The sequence below is a fragment of the Mustela erminea genome, chromosome 7 (genome assembly GCF_009829155.1).
Source record: "Mustela erminea isolate mMusErm1 chromosome 7, mMusErm1.Pri, whole genome shotgun sequence".
Classification (NCBI taxonomy): domain Eukaryota; kingdom Metazoa; phylum Chordata; class Mammalia; order Carnivora; family Mustelidae; genus Mustela; species Mustela erminea.
Window position 1 is genome coordinate 25,668,480 of NC_045620.1, and position 15,499 is coordinate 25,683,978.

The following is a 15,499-nucleotide window of genomic DNA, read 5'->3' on the forward strand; positions in this document are numbered from 1 at the left end:
TGGCCTGCCTTTCCTGGGGGTGCTGGGCGACTTGCGCCCCCTCCCGCTCCTCCAGCAACCACCCCTGAATGTCAGCACCCGAGCCTGCAGGAGGATGGCTCCAGAGCAGATGGGCTGCGGGAGATAGGGAGTCTCCTGCCCAGGCCCGAGCTACCGTCCGAGAGAGACAGAAGGACAGCTTTGAGCACAGGGCGGAAGAGGACAAGGCTTGGGGATCAGGGAGCGAGGAACCCCAGTATCGGTTCACACCATCTACGGCAGGTGGCTTCAGCCCTCCTCTGGTGTCTGGAGGAGCCACCCCGGGGCCAGCCCTGCAGCATCCAAGAGTCGGCAGAGGCACCCCTGCTCCCAGCCTGTCCCTGTGGCCCTTTGGCCACCCAAAAAGGAATTTACCGCCTGCTTGGCTGCTGTTTCCAGTCAAGTCACAGCCCTGCTCCTTCCACTTGCGTTTCATTTTAACAGACTTAGCTGCTCCCTTGACTCTCAGTTCCAAGGACATCCCTTACTTAGCAAGCTGTTTCCAAGGCTTCCTCCTTGATGTCCATGTGCTCTGGCCAGAGAGGAAACAGCCGCGGTGATGGATGGGCCCACCGCAGACTCCAGCCTCCTTCCCCACGAGGGGCTGCATCAGCTCTTTTCAGCGACAGTTTTTTCCACGGTCTCTCCCAGCGTGAGGCTTCCAGCCTAGCGGCCTCCAGTGACCAGAGCTCATCCATCTCTCTCTGTAGTGGCGTAGAGGGCCCCTGTAGTGCCCCTGTAGATGCAAGAGTGAGTAGTGGCACTGGCCGCCTGAACCCAAGGGGTCGTGGGGAGACGGCTAGGAAGCATGGGCAGGCGTGGGCAGACAGTCTCCCCGAGGATGCTCCAGCTCCCAAACCCCCAGACATGCTCTTCTTTGGCTGTGTCCTGGCTCAACACCTCAAAAGAATGTGTTTCAAATTCTAGGAGCCTCCGTGACTCCTGGGCGCCCATTCAGAAAGCCCTAAAACCTGTCTGGAAGACCGTTCCCTGTGGGCCTGGCAGCTCCCAGCCATGCTGAGTTTCACAGGCCTGGCTCAGTCCCCAGCAGCCTCCTCGAGTTCCAAGACTCGGGGATGTCGAACAGGTGCCTGCAGCGTGCCAGAGCAGGCCTTGAGTTCAGGGGCCTGATCCAAAGCCTGCCATGCAGCTATGGAGCAGCTGGGAGGGGCAAAGGGAGACAAACTGGTGGTCCCCTGCCACACACACTCCTAGGATGTTTCAGAAGACTTCGGGCTCCTTTGCTGCTGCCATCGTTCAGAGGCCAGAGGGGACTTCTCCAGATAGCGCCCCTGGGTCCTGTCCTGACCACCCCCGCCCTCACACACCTGCCCCACCGCATCAGCCTTCCCCTCACTCGGCCATGGAAGACCCCCTCAGAGGAGGGTGGGGGAGATTTCAGGGTGCCATGGTTCATCAGAAACAGGCTTAGCATCCACGGCCCCTCCCCCCAACCTGGCATTCCCAGCCACTCCCCCTCAGAATGTAGTCACTCTCTGGCTGGCCTAGCCCTAACCTCTCCCCAGCCAAGCAAGGCACCTGGCATTTCTTCTCCCCTCCCTTTTCTGAGCACACACACTGCTATTTCTTTTCCCAGTCTTCTGTGGTTCCACTCTGGCCTCTAGAGCTTTCCACTCACTCATGCCTCTTGGGGTGAGGTGCCTGCTTACCTGCAAGGTGTCCTGAATACCCTCTCCCTGGAAAGCCACCCCGTCAGGGGACCAACAGCACACGGCCATCTGCACGGCACAGGCCCCCACCAAGGGCCCTTCTCATGGGGTCGGGCCCACACTTCCCTCAGCTGCCGCCAGCTCCCACGGGAAGCTCTACTTTACCCCAGGGAGGGGAGTCTGGGGAGCACCGTCCACCTGCGGTCCTCAGAAAGCTCCACAGTTGTGAGCAGAGGTGTGAGCGGGGCCAGGGAGCTAGAGTCAGAGCCCCTGGCCACGGGCCACCCTGCTCATGTGACCCAGGGCAAACCTCCCACCACCAGGCCTCCCCAACTTCCACCTATCGACCATAAGGTCCCCTTCCCCGCCGGACTGCCCTGAGGGTTCGCAGAGAACCCCACGTCTCATCTGCTGGTACCGGGCCCCATTCTAGGCACTGGGGTTCAGCTGTTGAGGCCAGAGCGCCTGAGCCACAGCAGGCCCCCAAGACGACGCACAGAGCGACGTCCCCTCCCGGATGTCATGTGAGGGTTCAGCTCCCCTCCTCACCTACGCTCTCCTCTCCACAGGGCCCACCGACCTCAGCATGAAAGGCGGGGCCACCACAGCCTCCAGCACACCCACGCCCACGCCCTCCAGCAACAGCACCAGCAGGACCATGCCCGCTGCCCAGCTCAGCCCCACAGAGATCAGCGCCGTGCGGCAGCTCATCGCCGGCTACCGAGAGTCTGCCGCCTTCCTGCTGCGCTCCGCGGACGAACTGGAAAACCTCATTTTACAGCAGAACTGACCCCGCGGCACCTGGAGTGCACTACCCTGGGGAAGGAGGCTGTCCCGGCCCGGCTTCTTGCCTCACCACTTGGTACATTTTGTTTTTTTGAAAGAGGTGGGATCCAAAAGAGCTGTTTCTAGCCACACACCAAGCACCTGCGACTTTGGGCACAAGGACACTTTTTTTTGGAATCTCACCACACGGGTGCTCTGACCTGCTTGGAAGAGGCCAATGGGGCAGCTTTGGAAGGGCTGGGGCTCCCCTGACAAGGCGCTGGGGACGCAGCTCTATTTAGAATCATCTTCGTGGACCCTGATGTTAGAATCCCACCCCCAGATAATTACCTTTCAAGTCTTAGGTGAGCAGAATTGCATATTTATTGAGAAAAACAAAGTGGACCCTTTCTTCCTCTCCCCTTAGTAATTTATTTTTCTGAAAATGGATTCTTTTGTGTTTGTACAGATTGCCAGTCTATGTCTGTCTGATCAGAAGGATGTATCCCTGTGCCCTAACATTCCGTATCACTACACTGGCATGGGCTGGGGGCCAGCAGGGCGGGGTGCGGGGAGGCGGGCGCCGGGCGGGCTGTCCTCCCGCGTGCCCAGCACCGCCAAGCCTGAGGACCTCACCCACACCCAATGCGAAGCAAAGACAAAAATGGCTCCCGTACCCCCATTCCACAGATGCCCCAGTCACATGGTCTCCTGTATTCTACCTCACACTCCAGCGTGGGCTTTTTCCAGGATGTGCCCTGAGCCCGTTCTGAATGGCTATCTATCTCCTGACTCCCCCACACAAGGTGTCTGCCTGGGAGGTAAGTCCAGAGGGGTGGCCAGGACCTGGAGCCCAGAGAGGGCTGCGACCCTCACAAGCAGCAACTTGCAGCCCCTTGGCCCCAACCCTCCTGGCTGCTCAGCGGGACAGAGTGCTGGGGGAGAGCAGCTGCTCCGCAGGGCCCTTGCTCTCACCTGCCCCCAGGGAGCCAGGTCTGAACACTTCTCCACACAGGCCCAGGGCCCTCAGACACCTGCCAGAAAGGGCCTGTTTCTTCAGGGTGGGCCCCCAGCTGTCATGCAGCCACCGAATAGGAAAAGCAGCTGTAAGCTCCTGGTCGGACTGCAGCTCCTGTCCTCTGCCCCCAGAGCTGGAGTAAAGGGAACATCGATAGAAGTAGAGAAGCCACTTGGGTTCTCCGAGGACCTGCCCTTCTGCAGGGGCCAGTCCTGGAAGAAACCCACAATCCCTGGAGTGTGAAAAAGGGCAGAAAGAAAAGGCTGGCCTGGTTTCCTTCCTCCCCAGTAGGCACTTCCTCTTGCTCAGTGCAATACCTACCAGTGCTGCTAAAACCAGGGACTCACCCGGACCTCAGAAGGCCCCCGGGGCCTCTCCATGCAACACTCCGTAGCCATGACAGCAGCTCTCTGCTGCCCGCCCCTGCCCAGAGCCGGCAGAAGCCCTCTGTTGCCTTTCCTCCCTCAGAGCAAAGAGGCCCCAGGGGAGCCAGGGCTGCGTGGACCCTAGGACGGCCACAGCCACTAGACCCCAGAGCAGGTACCCCTTCCCAAACCAGCTTCCTGCAGCTACCTGCTCCCCAGCACTATGGCAGACCACCCTCAGGAGGGCCAGGGAGGGGCTCCTGCATGGATGCCCCACCCCGCCTCAGATCCATGCCCGAGCTGTGGGCCTTGGAGCCACTGAAAGGTAGGGTGCCCCTCCCCGTGCTTGCTTCCAGCCCCCAGTAGTTGGGGGCGGTCTTTCTCAAGTGGCCTCCAACGCCCCACCCAGCCACACCACCTCTGCCTTCCATCTGACCAATCTCCAGGCCTCTCTGGTCAGGACCAGGACACCCGAGTCTCCCCCCTTAGCACAGCACAAGCTCCAGTGCCCAAGGCCTGTCCCCCACCCCAACCATCCACACATCCAGCCCCACCTGCTCAGTGCTACTCCCGGACGTTTCAATTTGTGTAAATATTTGTGTGTGTGAACAATACTACAAAGTAATCAGTAGGTCTTTTGCAAAATGTTACCCCAGGCAATTTGTGAGAATCTTAATGTTAAAAACTGGCAGAGACAATCGCCACCTTAGAATTCTTGATACCAACTGCTTAACTTGTCATTCCCCCTCCCAGAAACAGGCTCCCTAGCCAGGCTAGGATGCAGTGCTTTCCTCACAGACTGGAGTGAGAAGGGCTGGGAGGGGCTGCTGCCACCACCCCACAGGAGGGATTAGATCTCAAGATCATCCTAAATGTCGGTGTGAGAGTCCCGCTTTCCTGAGCAGGCCACCTCAGCCTGCGCAGGCGCACTGGTGTTGAGAGGAAGGCCTTGCGGGCCGGGGCTCCCCACGGCCCCTCTGGGCCAGTGGATTCTGCCACAGTGCCCTTGCCACCTCTGTGGGCTCCTTCCCCGTGACGGCAGAATCAGGAGCAAGTCACTGTGTGCAAACAGCACTCTGTTAGTTCTTTCAGTCAGGGAACTTGTTCTGTTTTGCTTCAGTTTTCAAAGATGCAGTTTCGACCCCTCCCCCTGCTCCTGACTTGGAGAGCACCGAAGAGCTGGGTCTGCAGGACCTAGCTCACTGCTGTCCCACCCCCATCCCTGTCCTCACCCTCACCCCAGGGACTGCCTTCTCCCAAAGGGAGCTTCCAACGCCCTGCCCCACAGCCATTTAAAATTCTCACAGAGGGCCTCAGGGCACAAATTCTCCATTGGGGATCCTAAGCTAAAAGGTAACTCAAGAGTAGAAGACACCAATTCAGAGTCTTTGCCGGGGGCTAAATCCAGCAGAAGGGTAGAATCAGGAGAAATGGGAATTTGGTCTTCATGGTAGACATCTATAGACCAGTAATGGTGTGACCCATCTGAAATTCATTTTACCGTCACCTCCAGTACAGTCTGTACCCCAGGACCGTGTTGGGGGGGAGGGGGACAGGAGGGGGCTAGCAGGGTTTTCAAGGATTTCAAACAGGTGGAACCCGGCCATCCCTATTCCTAAGGGCCACTTACGACTCCAGGGGTGGTTACAGGATTAACTACCAGTTCATTTTCAAAATGCTGCTTTGAACTCAGAGGGTTGATACTTTTAATTTGTAATTTTTTGTAAAACTTTTTACAAGATAGTAAAGTATTTCACCAGAATACCAGTTTCAATCCGTCCATGGTCTGATTTTTATATAATTTAGTGGTGCTTTAGAAACTTTGTTTTTGTTGTTTCTGAGCTAAACAGCTCAATCCTTTTTCGCCTGTATCTACCTAAGACCAATGTGAACCTTTGTATTTTTGCTCCTAATTTTGGACTCAGTGAAAGTGTACTGTTTACATGTACAGACGCCCCAGTCCCTGTGTGTTCTGCAAGACTCGCTCTTGAGGAGGAAGGTGCACCTCACTAAGCTCATCTGCTTAGCAAAGCCACAAAACAAAAACCTCTCTTTTTACCTGTGTTTCCACCTAAAAACAAAAACGAAAATCCTACACCACACAGAACTCAAGATTTGCTGAAAAATACGTTTTCTAAGCTCAGAAAAATCTCCGTGCGGCAGATGGCCCATATGCCTCTGTGGTGTGGTCCGTTAGGAGCAGGGGGCAGCGCCGAGATGTCCCAGCAGCTGCGGGGGGCGGGGGGACCTGTGTGGACTCCAGGAGCATGCAAACAGGACTTCACGGCAGAGCTGTGGGGTAGTGGAGGTCTCCCAGCAGTTTGGCTGGGGTGTAGGGGTGGGGGTAGGGAGGTGGTTCGAGGTGACTCGTGGGACCTTCAGGGTCAAGCCACCTAGGATTTAGGGATAACCCAAGAGGCTGTCAATCCTCCAGTATAAATTAGACATGTTTGGGGAGAGTGTGAGTTTCTTATCGGAGATGAGGTTTTAGGACTTCCCCGTGCAGATGGTACAAGCATTCCTTCAGGGTTCCCCCCTGGAGGCAGCTTGCTCTGGAAGCCTGACCTCTGAGGAGGGGCAGGGGGCTCCAGACGGTAAGCATATGTCACTTAAGACAAACCGCGGATGGCACCAACTTTTAAAGGTGACTCTTTATTACTTAATCAATGGCTACACCTCTAAATTATATTTTTACAGATATGCACCTATGCAACTTAACGTGGCTCTTCTAAGCAGGTGATGACTTCCTCCTCGATGCTCTATAAAAATTGTGTTCTATATAGTGAGTTTTTTCCAGTAAATGTGGCTTAATATTTTAATTCTTAGAATGTGTCTTCTCTATGTGATGCAACTAAATTCTGTTTGTTTGTGGAATGACTAGCACAGGCCAAGTCCCTCTCCCTCACTTAACAAAAGACCAATGAGCTGTTAATCGAGCTGTTATCTCCATGGTATTACTTGCTAAATGCACTGATTTCATAAGTATGTGGAATCCTTTTTCTTTTGAATCTGTATATCATATATAAGACTGAATCTACGTAATAAACACTGAATAACAAACCAGATGCTTCATTCCCACCGTGTCCTCTCAACAGCCCCGCCAGCCAGCTCTCTTCCTTGCACACCTGTGGAGGGCGGCACCGACCTGCCCTTCTGCTAGTAAGGAGACCACCTTTCCCAGCTGGCGCGCTAGCCCACCATGGAAGGCCCTCGGTAAACTTTCCTCAAATGAGTAAGCCTGTCATTTCTTTTCACACCTAGCCCATTGGAAAGAGAAGGAAACGAAACTTTACTAACACTCGCCGGGTGGCAGGCGCAGGTGGCCCATTCCCGGGGATGCCCACCAGTACCCCTGCAGACATGCGCCCCCCCTGCTCCCCCGGCCCCACTGAAACCAGGCTCACGCGCACCGGCCCCTCAGTGCTGGCTTGGAAGACTGAGGGCTGTTAACCTGCAACACTTGATGTTCCGTTTGTCCCAAAACTCCTGAGCCCTCCTTAAGGGAAAAGAGCTGTTTACTTGTACACAGACTTTTTTTTATCCTGCATATATCATTTAGGCTACACCTTGAGGAAAACTTCCAGGAATATGGCTGGGGGCAAACCTGTCATTGAGTTTGAAAAAACAATTCTGCAAGTTACAAGCATAAAGGTTAGTTTTAAAATTGTGTGTTCAGATACACAGACATACATTACATTGCAGTTTTTACGATGTTTTTTGTAGTGGCAGAATCTTTGAAACTCTATACAATACCCTAATATATGAAATAGATAAAAAGAGAGGGGCGGTGGCTTGAAGCTACCACAGCCAGGGAACACAGTGTGGGGCCAAGGTTCTTAAGATGAGCAAGGATCGTAAAGCCAAAAACAGCAGCTATGTGCCTCTCTTCACGCAACGTAGGGACCAAGGGCAGCAATGCCTCAGTGATTTCATGAAACGACTGTCCTAACCCAAACTATCCCCGCTGAGAATCACCAAGGGACCATGAAAACCCCAGGACCTGGGCCAGCGTATCAGAAGCCCAGCCCCACTGCCCGCAGAGCTCACCGGCACCAGGAAAGCACTTACCTCCAGATGAAGGACTGGCAGCTCCACCGGACAGGACAGGACGGGATAGGACAGAAGCTCCAGGATCGAAGACGAGGAGGAGACATTCCTCAAGGACGGAGAAGCGTTGCTTGATCCCTGGCTTCTTTACATGGGGCCCCAGGACCACCGCTGTCAGCAGTGGACAGGATATCATCAAACAGGAATGCCCCCACAGGAATGGTGAACTAAAATTTATTCGGTGACAAAACAGGCAAACCTCCCTGTACTCAGGGAGGGGAAGGGGAGAACATGCACCTAAGTGCAATTTTAAAGTAATGATGAAAACGGTATTATTATGCTAAGCGAAATAAATCCGAGAAAGACAATTATCCCACTCATGTGGAATTTAAGAAACAAAATGGAGGAGCATAGGGAAAGAGAGGGAAAAATAAAATTAGATGAAATCAGACAAATTCTGAGAAACACTGAACTCAACAAACAGGGCTGCTGGAGGGGAAGGGGTACGGGCATGGGTAGCTGGGCGATGGGCATTAAGGACGGCATGTGATGGAAAGAGCACTGGTGTTACATGAGACTGATGAATCACTGAAATTTACCTCTGAAACTAATATTCATTAACTGAACTTAAATTTTAAAAAAATAAAATGATCATGCACTAGGGAAGCCCAGTTTACCAGAAACCTAAGAATCCTTTGCAAAGTCCTCACTCCCCTCCTGGATCTCTTGTATAAACCCAGATTTTATGAGGTTTATTACCAGTCAGGGGGCTCTTAAATGCAGGGTCCCAGCTGCCTCAGGAGCCGATGAGCCTTCTGAAATAGTTTGCCCAACTTCATGTGGATGTGCCTTCCTGGGGGAGGTCTGGAGTACCCGTCGGGCTCTCCAAGGAGTCTGTGTTCCCAGAAAGGTTAAGGGCCACCGCACAGACAGCTGTCTCTTTTTCACTCTTACTTTCCTTGTAGGGCTTTCATCTACATCTTTTGGTCGTTAGTACAGGCTTTCAAACTGATGCACCAAGACAAGAGCAAGCATGGGGCACTGTCAACATTTGGTTTCAAGTCCTCGTCTCCAAGGTCACAAACTCACTTTCCCCATCAGTTTAGTCGGTGCCCACACAGAAGCACAACACAGCCTGTGCCACCTCCTCTTGGGAGGCAAGCAGGCAAAGGCTCTGGTCCCCCGAGGCCCCAATCATCAGCGGCCACTCTATTAAGCTCACACGCACCCAACCCACATATCCCTCTCAAGCAGGATCTGACTTAAGAGCAGGATGGACGTAATGTCACGATGCTCACCAGGCCAGTAGAATAATATCCTTTCCCTATTCTGAACATTATCAGGGTTTCCTCATCCTTCAGATCATGAGTTAAAACAGTCTCCCCTACAAGGAACTCAGTCTCTAAACTTAGGACCGCATATTCAACAACTAAAGTGTGAGGTCAAAAGCCAGATGTCCGTTGAGAGGCCGCACCACCCCTCAGTGCATGAGGCCCACCCCTCCACAGGCCCTCTGGGCCAAAGGACAGGCAGGGGTCAGGAGCCATGCAGATTTCTACTCCAAGTTTGGGCAGCTACTGACCAGGTGCAAGCGAACGGTCTGGGCTACTTTCTACGTGCAAGGTGCTAACGATGAAGCAGGAATTACTGTCCCCATTCAGAGAGGCTGCCCCACCTGGGGCCACAGAGCTGGTGGGAAGCAAGGCCTGCATGCAACCGCCCCGTATTCTGCTGCCTCCTTGACAAGTAACCAGCCCCGGATCCGAACATAAAGCTCCCGAGGACCAGCAAATGGGCCGCGCCACAACGGCAACAGTACACACACAGCACCACCACCAGCAGCAAACAGCTCCCCAGAAGCTCAGGCACCAGAGAGAGCCTACTTTCACCAGTTCACAGGCCACAAGCTAACAGGAATGTATTTGCATTCACCAATACTTCCAGTGTGTTTTTTCAACGTGTTATTTCTATGCTAAGGTAGTTTCTTCTAAGCCCAGAATCATGCACATAAGTACTCCAGTAAATCTGGGACTGCAGCCTGTCACCCTCAGGCCCCCTCCACAGGTAACCTCCGATGCCAGCAGCCCCCCTCCCAGCTGCCTGCTGTGCAGGGATACAAGGCACTTATACTGACAGGTTTTTCCCAAAGTTGGAACAGGTCACCACCCCCAGCGATCACCAGCCATCAGGAATCTCTTGGGGACTGCAGCCGGGATGAGTGCCCTCACCACTCTCGTGAGATTTCTGCTCCTGGTCCATGCCGCCACACCCAGCATCTAAAGACCACAGAAAGTGGCAAGTTGGGCCTTCAGCACTAACCTCACAATACAGCATCCAGGCCAAGAACACGGGATCAGGAAGCAAGGTGAAGCAAGCTGGCTTCTGTGCTCCTGGCCTTCCTTCCCAGCCCAGTGGGGCGGCCACGCAAGATGATGGGAGACCACAAGCGCTGGCTGTACAGGTTTATTTTTCCAAACCCACAAGAGACGTACAAGAACAGTGCTTTCCCTGGGCAGCCCGATGGACCAGAACTGTTTCCACCTGTAGCCTAGATGCCCCCGAAGGTCCCAGCAGAAGGAAGAAGAGGATCGAACACACCTGAGCCTCAGCTCCCTGTCTTTGGTAAACAGACTCTGAAAGCTGACAACTCGGATGGGGCCAATACTGCGTTGACACCACCACGTGACTGCCAACCTTCTCACCCATGCTTCCGATGACAAAAATGCCACAGCAGATGAAAAGGGGGTGGGGGAGGTTTTTCAGGTGAAACGAGACTTGCTGAGGTCACACTGATTTTCTATTTCACACTGAAGCACTCACACAGGGAAACCAAAGTCAAAAAGGAGAGCTCTCGGGACGCCTGGGTGGCTCAGCTGGTTGGACGACTGCCTTCGGCTCAGGTCATGATCCTGGAGTCCCGGGATCGAGTCCCGCATCGGACTCCCAGCTCCATGGGGAGTCTGCTTCTCTCTCTGACCTTGTCCTCGTTCATGCTCTCTCTCACTGTCTCTCTCTCAAGTAAATAAATAAAATCTTAAAAAAAAAAAAAAAAAAAAGGAGAGCTCTCAACCCTGAAACGAGGCAAGGTATAAGAAATCAGGCAGGAAGCAAGGCCAGGGCAGACAACTACGGAGATGTCTATGCGCTGGAGGTGTGTGGAGAGAGAGGAAGGCAACAGGTGTGACTGCTTCTTCCCCAACCTGCTGTCAGAAGTGCATGAGATGGCAGATATTGCTGAAGGCGGGAACCCCGGAGCCAGATCTGGATAGCCCTGCCTGGGGCCACCCACAGCACTCACCCTTGACTCCAGAGCACTTAACACTGGTGGCGGTGATTTGTCACGTATGGCAGCGAGCGGCCAGTGGAAGGTCAGAAGAGAAGAGACGTGAGGGGCGAGACATGTCTGCTCGGCAGAGTGCGGGAGGGCTGGCCGCAGTTCTGCAGGCCATGGCGGGTCCACTGGGCGACCAGGACAGGGCACGGGGCTGCGCTGGCAGATCACACGTCAGTTGCAGCACAGCACGTGGCGGCTCTGACACCAGCGGAAAGAAACGCGCCACTTTAATGAGATGACGCCGGAGACGGTTAATAAGGGAGAGACACTTGTGTTCTCTGTACAATACATCCATTTACAGAATCGGCCAGTACTGTGTACAACATATAAATACATGATAAAACATTAGAGGTGCATAGAGCATACTTACAGAAGCCAAAAAATTCACTTTATACATCCAAGGATAAAGAGTTAAAAATATAAAAATAAGAAACACACACTGCTTTGAAATGTAAAATGACTTTCACATACACAGGTGCGTGGAGATGCCCAATCCCATCGAGTCCAAAGTGACAGGGAGTATGTTAAGCAGAGGAATTCACCTGCCAAACGTCTGGACATCTGCCTCACAAGGTCTACAGGTGGCATTTTAAAAGGAAAGACAACCCTATGCCCAACCCCATTGTCCGAGCAAGTCTATTCAAGATTCCAAAAGCTCCTGCAGGCCAGTGAATTGTACTGAGACAGCAAGGTCTCAAATTTGCTTCGGCAACAGAACCAAAGGTCAAACTGGCTCCTGTCAACTGTCAAATGACTGAACTGTGACCCTGAGGTCAGCAGGTGCTTGGGCCCCCTAGTGGGCACTGCTGGGAGTTACTTTAACCCTGTGTTGGCTTCCCCAGCCATGGGCTCCCCCAGAGGGAGCAGCAGAAGGGAAGATGGCAGGGAGGGGGCAGTGGAAGACTGACATGCCTACTCAGTTCGGGCAGGTTAGTTCCCTTGATGGAGAACACAACGGTCTTTCTTCAGTTTCAAGTCCCTCTGGGTGTCAAGGCTGGCTCCCCACACCACACCAGACTCTGTCTGCACAAGAGCTCAAGCTGGCCGGCTGACCTTGGGCAGCCCAATGCCTTGCCCTGCAGGAAACCCTTCCAGCAGACCCAGAAGAGTTGGTAAGTGACAGAGGGGCTTTAGCACTACAAATTTTAGGGAGGGGCAAGAGTGTTCTTGCCTGGAGAAACAGAGTCTATTATATCAATGATATCCTGTATACAGATGTAAGATCAATCATTATCAAAATACGCACACTAAATATACAACTTTTCCCATGGCCATAATTTATTATCTCACCACAAGGCACAATACACAGAGTTTGGAGGGTCCGATACAGTCGTCATGACAGAATGCGCCACAGCCCTGACACATGATCATGGCTTTCAGGCTGCACGCACACTGGAGCGAGATGCTTTCCACGGTGCTGCTGTCGGCGAACATCTGCAAGGAAAGGGATGTGCTGTGGCTCGCACTGAAGTTTGCTTTGTGGCTCAGCTGCACCACACTTCCAGCAAGGCCTTTGGGAAAGGTGGGGGAGCTGGAGGAGTAATTAAAGCTGGTGGAACTTAACTGGAGTTTGGAAAGCTTCCCATAAAATGCCTGTTTGATATTGAGTTGGGAGGGGATGGAGGAAGGCTCCAGAGGCTGCCCAGGCCCTTTCCCAGGCTCTCGGGGTAATTTCCAGAAGGGCAGGTCAAGGACAAAGGGCATCCCTTGCAACTGATCCACTAGCTCCCGAGGACCAGGCCCAGTGGCATTTCTGTTCTCGGCATTTGCCTTGAGAGGACTCCCCCCAGAAGTCTTTTCGCTCTTGATGCCACCAACAGAGACAGGTGGAGGCTTTGGAGCCCAGTCTTCTCTGGCGGTCTGTACCCCACCAGACACAAAGTTTTTGCTTGGCCCCAACTTCCGACTGGGAAAACCAGGAGGGGCATCAGCGGGCAGTGGCATTGGTTCCACAGGTCTGGGGCGCTGAAGGGCTGCAGCCTCATTCCTGGGGCCAAAGAGCTTCTTCCCTTGGCCTCCAGCACTGTTCTGACTACCCAGGGCCCGACCTGTCTGATCGGAATCCAGGGAGACTGCATTTGGAGATGAGAAACAAGGGGCTCTCGAGGTAGTGAGATTTCCAGGGCTTCTGGCTGGGGTAGCATTCAAATTACTGCACTGGGACACGTCACTGGCTTCCTTATCTTCCAAACTAGCAGGAGAAAACTGCTCTTTGGAATCCACTTCTGCTTTCCCAGAGACAGCCGTCAGCTCTGTCCCTGCATAGAGGGAGTCCAGACCTGGGACTGTCTTAGAAATCTTCTGGGGTGCTCCAGGAGCCTGGCTGGGCTCCAGCCTGGCAAAACCAGGGCTTGTTTCACGGCTCTCAGGTTGAAGAGGCTCCTTTGAAGCTCTTACAGGGCGGGAGCTGCTCTTGCCAACCACACAACTGTTTTCTGCCGAATCCTGCAAAGATCGCACTCCCAGGGAGCCGCCAAGGCTCTGCTCTTTCATAAGTGGGAGTCGTGGGGATTCTGGTCTGCCGGTGCCTTGGGCTGGAGGAAGAACCTTTTCTAGGGGCAAGTTACCCTGCAGCAACTGCATCACGAGTGGGTTAGTGGCCTCCAGTGAGGACCCAGGCCTGCCCAGAGACATGAGCCTCGGCTGGTACTCGGTGCTAGCCAGCAGCAGGGAATCTGGAATCTTTTGGGGGGCTGCACATACACGAGACACCCAGCTCTGAGGAGTAGCCATGCTATCTGTCCTTGTAACCAGACTCCGGTCACCATTCATTTTGGAGAGTGAGGCAGAGTGGTTCCAAGAGTGTTTCTCATCCGTGTCCACCGCCAAGGCTCTCTTCACGACGGTGGCCTCGCTGGAGTCAGCCTCGCTGCTATCCTCAGACAGGTGGCCTTCAAAGTCAGAAGCTGTATCTGTGGACTCGCCATGAGGACTCAGTGCCTCCGAGTCTCCATTGATTCTCAACTTTTCACCTTCCACTGGGTTGCGGTCGCTGCCAGCGCCATCATCAGCACATCCCTGAGACGGCACTGTCCAGAGCAAAGGAAAGTGGTTAGGGGGGTCTAGCCCCTCCCCAGCTGTCAACTCCCCAGGTAACGCAGGAATGATGGGCACAGCTTTCTCCCACTCTTCTACAGCCTGGGGCTCAACAGATGGGACACGTTCCCTCAAGTCTGGTCCAGGCTGTCCCACTGCCTCATCCTTTGACAGGCCGAGCACCCAAGGAGCAGCACCATCAGAGACGAGGGCCTCAGTTGTCAAGTCTTCTTGTCTAGTAGCACTTTCCCTCGTGGGTGGGCATGAATCACCAAGTCCCAATTCCTCATCACACCGTCTATCCTGCGGGCAACCAGCCAATGGCAATACAGTGGTGGAACTAGGAGTCACATTCACAGGATCCTTCATAGTGGGGTGATCGTCTCGGTCTAGAGCCTGGCCAGGTCCTCCTTCCAATACAACATCCCCTAGTAGAGACTGCACAGGACCACTATCTGGGGGAAGAGAGGGTCCACGATCCTCATCATCGCTTTCCCAGGAAGTGGTACCAGGCTCATGTTCAGTTCTAACATCTAGATGCAAAGCAGGCTGCTCAACTAATCTCTCTGGGGCTGGGGTTTGGGAGGACAGTGGGGGCAAAGCCTGGCAGGGCTGGTCCCCAGTTGGAGCAATGGGGAGTTGGGAAGCATCTTCTAGCCCACTTGTGAGGACATCTGGAACCCTCTGCCGTGGGCAGCTCTCCTCCTTTCTAAGAGCAATCAGGTCCTCTCTCCTGGCTCTGGACATGGCAGTCCCAGCCTGGATATGCTCCCCATTCAGAGGACGAGGCGACAGTAGTTGTGTTCGCTGTAGATCTGACGCACACTCTCCAGGGGTACCCGGGGCTCCGCTGGGCTCAGGGTGGGCACAGGCCTCACCACCATCACTACTGCCGCCGCCTCTGCCACCTCCCTCATCGGTGGCCCCGCCGCCACCTCCACCCGGGCCACCCCCCCCTCCGATGGCAGTGGTGGCCGCCTCTCGATGACAGTGGTGGCCTCTCGCCCCTCGGACTTGCAGAGCACGGGCTTTAATGTCTGCGAGGGTCCTGGCGCCAGTCCAGCCCCGGCAGGAGGACTCCGTGATGGGGACGATGCGGGGGCAAATCTGGTAAGTGGGCTGACCTTTAACCACCCAGGGTGGTTTGATACGTGAAAGTTGAATCTGCAAGAGAGGAATGGGAAAACAGTTTTAGTTGACTGGGTGATCGGACTTAGGAACTGCAGAACTAAACCAAGGTTCTAGT

The 15,499-nt window shown here is 54.1% G+C and overlaps 2 protein-coding genes across 10 annotated transcripts in view; one reads left to right on the forward strand and one right to left on the reverse strand.

Annotated features, from left to right (window-relative positions):
* NOL4L (nucleolar protein 4 like) overlaps positions 1–6,901 on the forward strand; it is a 130,241-nt gene extending 123,340 nt beyond the window's left edge. For all 5 annotated transcript variants that reach the window (XM_032350999.1, XM_032351000.1, XM_032351002.1 and 2 more), the window contains one exon: positions 2,258–6,901. In XM_032350999.1, the coding sequence (XP_032206890.1) occupies positions 2,258–2,478 (221 nt within the window). In that variant the 3' untranslated portion in view covers positions 2,479–6,901. The remainder of the gene's footprint in view (positions 1–2,257) is intronic.
* A 4,571-nt stretch (positions 6,902–11,472) lies between these two features.
* Positions 11,473–15,499, reverse strand: part of ASXL1 (ASXL transcriptional regulator 1) — a 76,483-nt gene continuing 72,456 nt past the window's right edge. For 4 of the 5 annotated variants that reach the window (XM_032350994.1, XM_032350996.1, XM_032350993.1 and 1 more), the window contains one exon: positions 11,473–15,417. In XM_032350994.1, the coding sequence (XP_032206885.1) occupies positions 12,499–15,417 (2,919 nt within the window). In that variant the 3' untranslated portion in view covers positions 11,473–12,498. The remainder of the gene's footprint in view (positions 15,418–15,499) is intronic. The other variant, XM_032350997.1, reaches the window with a different exon arrangement.